Source organism: Stigmatopora argus, chromosome 6 (assembly GCF_051989625.1).
Source record: "Stigmatopora argus isolate UIUO_Sarg chromosome 6, RoL_Sarg_1.0, whole genome shotgun sequence".
Classification (NCBI taxonomy): Eukaryota; Metazoa; Chordata; class Actinopteri; order Syngnathiformes; family Syngnathidae; genus Stigmatopora; species Stigmatopora argus.
This window is the reverse complement of record NC_135392.1, coordinates 8,813,778-8,826,444: the sequence shown is the minus strand read 5'-3', so window position 1 is coordinate 8,826,444 and position 12,667 is coordinate 8,813,778. Positions and strand designations below refer to the sequence as shown.

The 12,667-nt window shown below is 41.3% G+C and overlaps 1 protein-coding gene across 6 annotated transcripts; it reads left to right on the top strand.

The window, feature by feature from the left end:
• Nucleotides 1–280: 280 nt before the first annotated feature.
• Nucleotides 281–11,930, top strand: LOC144075831 (PHD finger protein 20-like). Of its 6 annotated transcripts, XM_077603247.1 has the most exons (18): nucleotides 1,000–1,229; nucleotides 1,397–1,472; nucleotides 2,049–2,155; nucleotides 4,315–4,480; nucleotides 4,709–4,793; nucleotides 4,929–5,005; nucleotides 5,079–5,637; nucleotides 5,753–5,803; nucleotides 5,902–6,171; nucleotides 6,279–6,470; nucleotides 7,087–7,182; nucleotides 7,961–8,116; nucleotides 8,698–8,876; nucleotides 8,957–9,056; nucleotides 9,651–9,846; nucleotides 9,929–10,361; nucleotides 10,438–10,618; nucleotides 10,770–11,930. In XM_077603247.1, exons 3-18 carry the CDS (start codon nucleotides 2,073–2,075, stop codon nucleotides 10,910–10,912), a joined length of 2,967 nt encoding a protein of 988 aa, XP_077459373.1. In that variant the 5' UTR covers nucleotides 1,000–1,229; nucleotides 1,397–1,472; nucleotides 2,049–2,072; the 3' UTR covers nucleotides 10,913–11,930. The 6 variants fall into 6 exon arrangements, with proteins under 6 accessions (XP_077459371.1, XP_077459374.1, XP_077459373.1 ...); XM_077603245.1 differs by lacking the exons at nucleotides 1,000–1,229; nucleotides 1,397–1,472 and adding an exon at nucleotides 281–442; XM_077603248.1 differs by lacking the exons at nucleotides 1,000–1,229; nucleotides 1,397–1,472 and adding an exon at nucleotides 942–963.
• Nucleotides 11,931–12,667: the final 737 nt, after the last annotated feature.

Below are 12,667 nucleotides of genomic sequence, written 5' to 3'. Positions count from 1 at the left end.
ATTAATAATATTTTTGTCCAAATTGTCCAATTGTGGACATCAGAGTTTAGGTCATGTGATACGTTTTTTGAAACCTGGTATTTATGGGGTTAAGTTTTAAATGACCAAAAATAGGCAATTGATCTGTAAAGTGTTAAACTAAATTGTATATCGTAAAATGTTAATTATAACAGTATGTGATACTGAAAATTTAACCTGGGCTAAGTAACAAAGAAAATCAATTTTGTGAACTATAAAAAAAAAAAAAAAAGACCATGACGCGACTAATGTTGTACGCGCATGCGCACACATGCTCCACGCAGCCCGCGCCGGTGGTGAATGCAACTGAGAAATTCAACTGCGTGGTCCGTGAAGCAGACTGGCGGAGGCGGCGGTACCTGTTTTCGAAAGGATTCTGTTCCATATTTGATACCAAACCGGACTAAAGGTGACTGGGAAACAGGTAAGAACCCTAAACCTTATCCTCGTCGCACTTGTGAGCACCTAAGTGCCGAAATACGACGCATCAACATCGTAGCTGGCGTGGTGCCGCATGTCGGCTTTTTGAGTTCAAAACAAATGTGACGAAGTAGGTACCCAACGTTTATTAAGGCTATTGGTATTGTGTGGATTTCGTCTCCGCCGAGATGTATTATCATCCCACTGTCCGCTTGGCTCATTTGGGGAGGCTGAATGCTGTTGTAGTTGAGGAACTTAAATGCTTTGTGTTCCCACGCCGCTGCTCTCCAACGGAGAAAAGTATGGAGAAGTAAAGGCCTAGCGCGAGGCCCCAGCGCGCTAACTTGAGTGACAACCGCTTGGCCAATCAAAAGGCTTCTCCCCGCCCACGTAAGACTCCTTCCACCAATTGGCTTTGCGTTCATCTTGACTGGGACAAGGGTTTTCGCGCTACGCCTACTCGTTATAAAACACGACTTACTGTTCAATAAAGTGTCAAGACGCGATGGATCCCTTCGAAAATCGGTAAAACGAACAACTGCGCACGAAATAAAACCCCAGTTTTGTTCAATTAGATGCTTAAAGTTTTTTTCAACGTGAGGATATGTAACCGTAAATGCAGATTGCCGCAGTTGTGTAGAATAGCACGATGACATTAATTATACATGAATAATTTTGAACGGATTTCTAGTGAAATTAGTCGTTTTGAAGCTGTCATCGCGTCTCGGAGTGGTCGCGGCATCCCCCAAGTCTCGTTTCCTGTGTTTGCCTTGGAACTCTATGTCCTTGATGTGAGCATAAAACGCACCCAGCTGTTTCGATTGCTATGTTTGTGTTCGAACACTTTTCGAGGGTCACGTAATATTAGATCGGCGGTTTCCGACACGGATTGTCGGCCACGTAGTGTACCGGTTCCCATTGTTTCCCATTGTGTCTGATGTTGGGATCGGCTGCTCAGAAAGCACGTGGGCTGAGACGTGAACATATCCGGTTTGTAGATTGCAGTGCAGAGACGGCCGATTGCGCGGCCCCAAGTAAGTCCTTTTTTTATATCCCTTGCTATGCCTATTTGGATATAATATATCTAATAATATTTGCATTCATTGCTTGGTCCTGTCCACAGAAGGCTAACCTTGATCAAGCCTTTTATACTATAGGTGACCGACTGTTACCAGTGGCTCTTTTTGTCTGATGAGATCGTCTCGCCATAATCTTGTTTTCAAACAATTCAGACAAGAATCTTATGGTCTCATGGCTGTGTGATTAACTGTCTTATAGTTACTGTTAATTCATTCCTTTTGTGTGGTTGGTTATGACCTTTGAGATCAGTTCTTTGATAAAGATGAGGAAATCCTTATACTGAATCCTAGCCAGAATAAATGGACTCATTTCATTACCATTCAAGCGGCCTGGCTCACCCTAGTTTGATATTTTCCCCTTGCATCATCTTCCAAGGTTGTTTGTTTTGTCACGGTTCTAGCAAACACGCACAGAAGATGCTCAGTTGGAATGCAGTGGTAGTGAAATTTTGAAATGGTACAAATTATGACTAGTTGTATAGCTTTTGAGTAGTGCCTTCATGGGTTGATGTGTGTTTGTCGTGTGTACAGGAAGAGAGCCTTGATGTGGGCAGTATGAATAAGACGCCCCCTAACAGAAGAGGGATAACATTTGAGGTGGGAGCTCAGCTTGAGGCCAGAGATAGCCTCAAAAACTGGTGAGTCATGGCCTCATTCATTCCTTTCCATCCTTGAAACTCTTCTTCACTTTTACGTTTCCTTTATTTCCTCCTTGTGACTATATTTAGTTGTTGTAGTCAAAAGTATATTGAAACCTTAAAAGAATCTCTTCAGTGGCTTTGGTTGTTCACATACAGGTAAATAAAATTGTTCTGGGTTTAAAAAAAATGCTACTTGATCTGCACATGTATTGTTGACATTGGAGGAGACAAATTCTGCAATTTAGAACAATTCCCTCACTAGCCAATACGAAGCTCGGCTTGTAGGGAATTTAAGGAAAGGTAGTAGTGATATCCATATTGGCTTAACGCTTCTTGGTTCTACAGGGCGGTTTCATTCGAAGAAAATTGTTCACAGATCGGTATGAAGCACATCAAAGACTAAAATAAGAATCTGTTTGTTTTACTGTTTCATTTGTGATTAAGTCATCATTGAGGCTACTCCTCCCATTTTTTTCTGTAAAACATTCCCACTTTGCATCATTCATGGCCTCAATCGCTGTTGTGGAGCCTGGATCTTTGTGGGGACAATAGCTTTATAGGGTGTGCATTGGTTTGAGTAAGTCAAGATTTTATGTGGTTAATAATTATGAACTATTAAAGGTAGTGGGGCTTGTATTCTTCCTAACATAAATTACATGGGTCCCTCTGAGACTACAGTGGATTTATAGGTGCTGCCCGCTCCTTTCCAAGTAAGCTAGTACAGTAATTCTTCGATTATTGCATCCTCACTTATAGCGGATTCACTACTTCGTGATTTTTTTTCCGCTATTAATTTTTTTTTTTTTTTTAATTTCTTTTTTAATTTTATAAAAATGTGAAAATCCACGCTGAAACTTGTAAGTGGAAGCTACTTTTGCTACTAGGACTCGGCACTGGAAAAAAGAAGTTATTATAGGGGTGATCTTTTGATAATCGCAGCCATGACTGGTCTACATTAACCGCGATATTGGAGGGATTACTGTAGTAGTTTTAGAAAATGTATTTTATTGACTTTGAGGGCAGAACTCCACTTGTTTGCTCTTTTTCATGTTATTTTTCTAAAATACATATACATGTGTGCGTTAAAAAGCATAAAGTGTAAAACATGTCTGTTAGTATGCAAATATGGGATCTGGTCTGCTTTGGCTCTCGTTTCCTTATGTAAAGCACTTGTGTTGTGTGCTTAAAGTGCTGAAATAAAAATATAAAGGTTTCATTGATTGAGACTTCTGTGAAAAAGTCATCGCGAGCAGTTGTGCAATGACTGTTTGCACAATGTTTCACTCTGACGTGTCTCCTAATGGGCACCTAACCAAAAAGAAACTGAAGAAAAACACGGCATTTGTTAACCAGCTTGTTTGATCTTTTTCGTCCTTTTCTATCTTCATTGGCAAATGTGTGTATAACTAATAAATCTAGAGCTCGTTATTGTCGTGAGATTAAAATTGTTTTGCAGAAAATGATTGATTCTATATGATTGGGGTAATTATTTATTTTTCGGGCGATTCAGTCCACCTGAATATAAGCCACACCCATGAAATAAATGCCGCAGGTTCATAGACATAAACTATAATACAAAAAGTAGTGTTTTTTGTTTGCCACCAAAAGAAGTTATAAATACCGAGCTGTGACAGGACTACTTCTATTTTCTTCTTCTACTATGGCATGCTACTAACATTGCTGCTCTACGAGCCACTACGGCCTCCCATTGGTCAGAATGGTTAAACACCTAGGGCCAGGGAAAATGAATATTTTCACAATCTCTCTCTTTAAAATCCCTGAATAGGCACTTTTTGTTTGGAGATGCACTTGTAAATGCACTCCAAGTGCACGCTGACTCACTCAGCATTTGTTGGTATGTAATGGACCACTCACAATTGTCAAAGAGGCTGGGTGAAGTTCCCCACACACAAAAAGCACCAAAGCAACCGTTTGAGATTGGCCAGAGTATAACTTTTGGCTGAGAGCAATATACTTCCTCATGTTGGCCGTGATAAATGATTGAGGGAGTAATCCTCAAAATATTTCATGAAGTACTCAACCCTATTTGACCTAACTTGACTGTGATCATTTCTTTCTGTCACCAGCATTGTTCTTTAACTTATAGCTTGTGCGACAAACCAAATACTTCCTTAACTACTTTTGATGCTCCTTAGGTATGCTGCCAACATAGAGAAGATTGATTACGACGATGAGAAAGTACTAATTCATTATCGTCAGTGGAGTCATCGTTATGACGAGTGGTTTGAGTGGACAAGTCCCTACCTGAGACCTCTAGAAAGGGTCCAACTGAGGCGTCAAGGCTTGCAGGACGACGTACCTGTAAGCAAAGACTTCTTTTTTTTTTTAAATTTCATCCTTTGATATTGATGTACAGGATATTGCCTCCTTGCTAAATATGTTGGCTCACATTATTGGTAGTTTTACAAAGAATTACAAACTTGATGATATTTTTTTAAGTATGAGTAAAGAGCCATTTGATCCCTAATTTTAGTTCTTTGGCTGTAACCAGTAATGTTTGCTGGCAGTGAAATATTTCTCTTTTTCTAGGGTTTTCAAGTAAACGACAAGGTCCTGGCAAGCTGGTCTGACTGCCGTTTTTATCCTGCTAAAGTAATCTCGGTCAATAAAGATGGTAAGCAAATTCAAAAGTACATAATTTTTATCTTGAACAGTACAGAATATTTGTTTTGTAAAGGTAGTGTTTTTAAGTAAAATCTTAATGACTGTCAAACAAACAAAAAACATTCCCTTTCCCATTCCTCTTTAGTTTCTTACACTGTGAAGTTCTTTGATGGCGTCATTCAGACAGTGAAAGGAATACACGTGAAACCTTTTATTAAAGAGGTAGGTGTCAAATATAATTCCATTTTCGGTTGCTTCTCAACTCTTCTCAACAGTTTTGTTTCCCCACAAATAGAGAGGAGGCGGCAGATATCGGAGTTCGGAGAGAAACATGGTTAGGCGAGTCCCAAACCGCAAAGACCGCAGGCCTCCAGTGAACGGTGATCCCAGGAACAAGCGAGCCAGACGCAGCACCTCTGACCAGGAGAATGACAGTAACAGTGAAGATGAGGATCAAGAGGCAAGGATGGTCAATGGGAAAAACAAGAGAGCAAATGGTAAACTGGAGGCCTCGTCCACTCTGATAAAGGGAGAAGAAAAATTAGGACAGCCAGAGCCCAAGAAGCCCAATGACGCAGAAGATGGCTGCCAACTTACAAATGGCACAAAAGACTCAAATAAGCAACATGATGAAAAATGTCATGTAAATGGAGATGTAAAAAAGGAAGAAGACAATGTGGAAATTGATGTGAATGCAACGCAGCCATACACTAACTCAACTAAGCCATACACAGAGGTGCCCAATCAGCCAGAAAAGGCAACCACCGAATCCAATGAAGATTTGGAGCAGAAACCAAACCTGGAATCGGAGAGCTTGCAACCTGCCATGCCCCCTCTGCCTAATCCTGTGAAGTGTAAGTCTGTCAAGTTACAAAGTGAAGAAAGCACCAGCAAACATTTCTGATGGGACTTTATAGTGCTCTTTAAAAAAAACAAAAAACATTAATGTATATTTCCTGCTTTTGACAGCTGTAAGGAAGCAAGGTTTCCATAATCCTAACAGATTCAGCAGAGAACCACGTAAGTGCTCTTCTTTTTTTTTGCTAAAGAAGCAATCGTCTGCATTTTTAGTGGAGACTCTCTCACTCACACTCGATTCATCCCCTTCATTCATTAAGTGTACAGGGTCATCAAAAACCAACCACCTCCTGTACTTTCCATCAATCTGGACCATAACCCCTTCAAATGTAATGTCACCGGCTGTACCAAGTCATTCCGTAAGGCCAAGCTGCTTCATTACCACATGAAATATTACCACGGCGAGGAGCAGCCATTGGAGGCCGATTGCAGTCCCACCAGAAGTGGCCCCGGCAGGTCATCAGACAAACAAGTTACTGGCCCCGGTTCGGACGGTCCAAAGAGGAGGCGAACCATTTCTGCGTCGATGCGTGAGTTTTGCTCTAGCGTCATCTTTTCCGAGTTGGCTTTTTTCGTTTATAGGGAACTTATATATTGTGTGATTATTATTATGAGTGGCTTTTATTTTTTTTTGCAGACACAGTAGCTGCTGCGGCCAATCGGGCTGAAATAAAGGGTCCAGGCAGGCGCACATCTGCCCCCTCTGCAATCAGCTCGCATGGCCATCAGCAGAGGTTGCTCCTGAGGGAGAAAACCAAAGAGAACCAGCTGGATAGGAATGGGTGTCAACAGCAGGATAAAGATTCAGACATGTGCACCTTTGACGTTGGTCAGTAACAATTCCTGTTTGAGAAGTCCACCAAGTGTAAAATGGCTGCGGCAGTCTTCCCTTGCATATTGGTGATGGGCTACTTGGGTTGAGTGCTTTAAAGGGATAGGGAACACCTTGCCATGTTCAGCACGGGAAAAAGAATCGGATTTGTTACATTGGAGAAAAGAGTAAATAAACCAAATATTTCCAGGAAGTGGTCATTGTAAAAAATGGCGGCCCTTTAAAACAACGCCTGTACTAACTATTTTAGCCAATCTAATCTGAGTATCCCATATTGCCCGTCTTTCCCTGTCCCATCATTAAATACTCATCACTTGCACCTATGCCAGTCTACTGGCATGCAAGTCCGTGGGTACAATGGACGCCACAGATTGGCCACGCTCGTGAGCGGGGTCATTTTTTTTGTGTTTAAGTATTATTTCCTATGATCAAACTTGTAATAAATGTATAGCTTTCATAGCAAAGGCTACACATGAAGCTAGCTCACTTATACTTGGTGTTATCTGTCACTTTAATGGAGTACTCTACCACCATCTCGACAATGATTGCTCACTGATCATTGCTGTAGCGGGGAATCCTGTAATGATAAATTTCAAATCTGTCAATTTTCCAGGTCCTGTAAAAGAGCGAACAAAAGAAAAACTCAAACAGAAAGACTTCCTTCGCATTAAGCTTAAGAAGAGGAAGAAAAAGAAAAAGGCCCCGTCTGGTAAGCAAGGGATTCTGCCCATCAAGACCTATTGCGTTGCTGTTGCTTTGCATGTGCACTCAGTGTTACATTTTGAAAGTGGCTTGGCTGCAAAGTATGAAACCCTCCATTTTTGTCCTTTTGCTTGCTGAGACTTTCTGTGTGTGGGAGAAGTGTTACATCTGTTACTGGGCCAATTAGGCCAACCCAATAATTAATATCACGTCCATATGTGGTGTAATTAATTTAATGACAAATCTTCTACAGTGGTGATTTTTAAAATAGATTGTATTGGTGCACTTACAATAACTAACCCGAACACCGTCTAAAACTATCAGGTCTGTATAGTTGGCGTAGTTTGTACGCACAATGTGAACAGCAAAGTTGAGATTTGTCAATAAAATCAGAAAATTATGAACAGCAAATTTATAGTTACAGTTGCAGGAACAAAAGGAAAAAAATCCACTGTCAATATTCTACAACCCAATGGGATACCGTTTAAACCAAAAATAATGTTAAATGTCCTGTTTCCCTGGGTGATCGGTGCTTTCGGCGAGTTATTATTCATTTGTGTTCATGATTGTGGTTGTAGTTTGCAGTGGTGTCCCTGCCTGTACTGCATTGTACTGACTAGAGCTTTTTGACCATCTTAAAAAACAAACGGTGTCCCCTAACTGCTCTTCATTTGAGCTTGTGTTCCAAAAATGTTTGTCTCCCCCTAATGGACAAAATTCTGTGTCAAATGAAATAAATGTTCCAACTTGTTCTACATCTGCTTCCCCTTCCCCTGTATTAACAGACTGCACTGGTAGTGAGGAGAATATTGACTTCTCAGTACTGTGCCCTCCACCCAAATTGAATATGCCATTCAAACACCCCCCCTCGCACAATTACAAGCGTGAGGCCTACCGCAGCAGGCCTGGATACAGCGACTCGGTGGAGATAAATGTGGATGGTGGGTATCTGTTATTGGGTGTTTGTTTGTGCTGTATGTGTGTGACCGTTAAGGCTTTCGCTCTTGTCCTGTTTTATGCTGTAGTCATCTGTGTCTTCTTAATGTTGCTGATGTACCACAGATCAAACATGTTAAAGGAAGAGGGAAGTTTTAGGATACATGCTTAAACGCGGAAAACTGGTTGCTCAAATCCAAATATGCAAATGACAAATTTCGTAACTAATATTAAACCACACAGAAAGAAAATAATGCTGGAGGCAACTTGCGTACCGCCGGCCAGTATGTGTCAAAACAGGAAAAGCTGGCTGCAGGCTCACAAAATACATGCCTGTATTAAGCCCTGGTAAACATGGAATACACTTAGAAAGAAGCAAAAAAGAAATGTTAAAAAAATAATAATAATAATTTTCAGTACTCCTTGATATATGTTGAAATTGTTGAAATTATTGATCCATGTAAAATGATTTATCGAGGAAAATCTTCAAAGTTAGCCAGCATGCTCAAACTTTTACATACCTTTTTGTTGTTGTTTTGCAATTATTGACAAACAATTAATCCTGGCTGTGTCCTGAAATCCGTAGACGACGAAAGCTTTAGTGATTGGTCCACTGACAGCTGTGGGTGGAGTGATGAAGACTACGGGCTAGACATAGATGTGACCAGCCCGCCCCAGAGCCTGGACTGCGGCGCCGATGGCGATGAGCAAGAAATCGTACGATGCATCTGCGAAGTGGAGGAGGAGAATGAATTCATGATCCAGGTTTATATTCGTTATTCTAAAATGCATGTATTTTCAAGAATTTTCCTTCCGATTTTGATGGTCTTTATTCTGTTCTTCAGTGTGAAGAATGCTTATGTTGGCAGCATGGTACCTGCATGGGCTTGCTGGAGGACAATATTCCAGATAAATATGCTTGTTATATTTGCAGAGACCCTCCAGGTGAGAGGACATTTTGAGTTACTATGCTTTGGTATTGTTTCAGTCAGCAATGCTCCATTGAAACAGATACGTCTCTCACGCTGCCCCCCTCACCAAAAGGCTCTTTCGCGTTCACGCCGACATTTAAATGACCAAAACTTGGAAGTCCGCACACCCAAACCCACCTGATTTGCCTAATGCAAAAATATGCATAAAACGACTTCAATCTCGTAAAATTACGATTTTAATCTTTTAATATTAAGTTTCTCTTGTGACATTAGAATATATGACTTTTCATAATATTGCAATTTTAACATCCTAATATGTTGACTAGTCTTGTAGTTCTATTTTTTTTACTGGATGATGAGGAAGGTCCTGGCACCAGCAACTGATGTCAGGTAAATCAGAAAACATTGTACAACAGTGTAAATGCAGCGTAATACAGAGGTGTCAAACTCGAAACTTAGCGGGTATTTTTTGCCTAATTTGATTTTGAGGGGATCAGTGAAATCAGCATGACTAATTGAAACAAGAAATTGTTGAAGTACATTATTTTTCCATTGATTTGAAATGATTAATAAAAATGTAACTTTCCCAATGTATGGTTAATTCCAGGCCAGAGGCAGAGTCTGCGTTACTGGTATGACCGTGAATGGTTGAGCAGCGGCCACATGTACGGCCTGTCGTTTGTGGACGAAAACTACTCCCACCAAAATGCCAAGAAAATCACTACCACACACCAGCTGCTGGGAGATGTGCACCATGTGGTTGAGATCCTCAATGGACTGCAGCTGAAGTTAAACATTTTACAGTGAGTCCAAGGAAACTCCACGTTTTCCGCTAAAACACATCTTTATGTTTTTTCTATATCCTTGTATACTTCTGCTTCAAAGGAAGAACACGCATCCCGACCTGAAGTTGTGGCGGCAACCTTGGAAGAGAGCTGCCAGGCCACCAACCTACTCCAATTTTTATCGGGGCGGCGACGCAGCTTCCTCTCCCGTCACTCCCGATGAAGACATGAGTCGGGGCGAGATTTTAATGTCCAACGCCCTGGAGAAGCTCAGCCGGGCCGCTGCCACCACCTCATCCTGCTCCTCGTCGCCGTTCCCTTCATTTCAGGACTCTTACATCACCAGCGAACACTGCTACCAAAAACCACGGGCCTACTATCCAGCGGTGGAGCAGAGGCTGGTGGTTGAGACCCGACAGGGCTCCGAGCTGGAGGACAGTATGAGAAGCACTGAAGAGCTACTGGAGCGTGAGCAGCGCTTCGGCGGCCTGTTAGAGACAGACAAACCCAAATCGGTCAGCGCGAGCAGCAAGGTTTGTTCATTGCAGTCAATTGCAATTATGTTCATTTGAAGTGACGCTTGACTCAATAGTCAACATATTACTCTAGGCTACGTCTGGAGGCTCGTGGTCAGATGTCGAAATGAAGAAAGAGGTTTGGAGTCATTCGGAAGAAACTGCTGATGACTGCAAGCAACATCAACAGTGGCAGATCAACCTGTTGGATCACATAGATGCAGTTCAAGACGAGGTCTCGCACAGGATGGACTTTCTTGAGCGAGAGTTAGATGGTAAGTCTTTGGTATGAACTTACTGGGATTTTTGAGAACTTTGGATTCACATACATTCTGTATACCCAAAGTTGTTATGACTATTTTTTTTCTCATCTGCATTTTTAATTCTCATTATGATAACCCTAATTTATTTTGTGTTTATATTTAGTGCTGGAGAGTTGGTTGGACTATACAGGGGAGCTGGAACCTCCAGACCCTCTGGCCCGACTGCCTCAGCTCAAACACCGCATGAAGCGGCTGATGTCACAGCTGGGAACGCTGCATCAGCTCACCCTGTTGAGCTCCACATGAGGGCAGCACAGAACAGGAGTAGTTGAAATCTGCCTGTGCTTGGCAACGCAAGACTGACCTGATGTCTGCAGCGGTTTCTCCTTCTTTTAAGGGTTCTGTGTAGTGAATTGGGATGCTACCGCCTTGTATGGAAAGTCAGCATTACAAATCAGGATTAAACACAATAAGTAACCTCGTGAATCCAGGAGAAAGTCCTTTTGGTGGACCACACGGCCCGATGGCTCCCATGCAACTTGATGCCTTTTGTCGGCCTGTTCAGCTCAAGGTGGCTTGTGTTTCTCTCAGTGCATACGTGTAGCGCATTACACGCTAGCTTTATATTCAGCTCGCAGTTAAACAAATACGAGACTATTTTTCAACATGTTCAATATACGTGTAGACGTATTACGTTTGTTCTCCCTCCATTCGTGCGTTTGAACTCATCCTGTTAGGAAATGGCTTGATCCCTTGACGACACCCAGTATGTAATGGCACTTTACAAGCAGTCTTGACAAACTTATTTCCTGGAGTTTTGTATTTTCTTCTATACTGTAAAGTTATTTTTGTCTTCAATCAAAGGTTCCTCTTTTTATTTTTTCACAGCTTTTGAAACGGTGACTAGCGTGAATTGTGTTTGCTCTTAAATGGTAGCGCTTCTCTCCAAAATGTTCGTCTTTATTTGGTTTTCAATTCTTCCATTTTAATACTGTCTCCCCATGGTTGCAGCAGCTTCTAAAGGTTTCACTGCATATTCAATATGGACTGCATCTGCATCCCCCCTTAACTTGGATCTTATGCTCTTGCCCATGACAAGCTCCTCTTTTGACAGTGTCCTTCTGTTCCATTTTCCATCTTTTTCTTTACAATACTTTGTAAATATGTGCATCTAAATGTGTTCATCTTACCGGACAACATTCTCTTCTCCATATACATAGATCCATGCTACTGTACTGTCTGACTTAGAGCAGGGAAAATGTTGAACAATGCAAGAAAAAAAACTGTTGGTACATGAATAAAAGATCAGCATCATTAACCATAATGCAGTGTCCGTATTCCACTGGGATTTTGCTCCCAAATCTCTTGGCCCGTTTATCTAGCTGGCGACACTCACTAAATTGAGGTTGCGTCATCATTCGCAGTTTTGATGTAGCGCTGCATTCTTAGCCGATTTGGTCTCTTACACAATCGGATAAAAATTGGGGGCAGCAGTCTGTGAGTAAATGCTTTCCGAGTTGGAGAATATCAACAGGACTGATTCCTTTCCTGACGAGGCGCCAATGATCCTCAACAACAACAACCTTTACACGCTGACTGACGGCTGGTGAGAAGGACAATTGCAGCAGAACAGATTGCGTCCATACAGGATGTGATTTTATAGCTGAATGGTAGTTATGTAATCAGATTGAAAATGGCCAATGGCAGCTTTCGTCAGTTAATCACTCAATATTTGACCGTCAGAGAAGAACAAGCTGTCCAATGAAAAATCTCCAAATGAGGGCTCATCTCATTTTGTAACAGTTATACATGGATGTTAACAATTTTTATTGGAGTGTACTAAAAATTATTATTTTAACAGTATAGGGAGTATTATTTTCTTTTTCATTGTAAAAACAAGGAAACGACTCTACATCTATGTGCACATTTTATGAATGAATACCGTTCCAAATTAAATGTTTATGAACCAGATATACATTGGTTATGGCCCCCAATAACTAATATTTTTAATTACATTGTATTTCACTCATTGCTTGTCATTGACCACGATGATCAAACTCC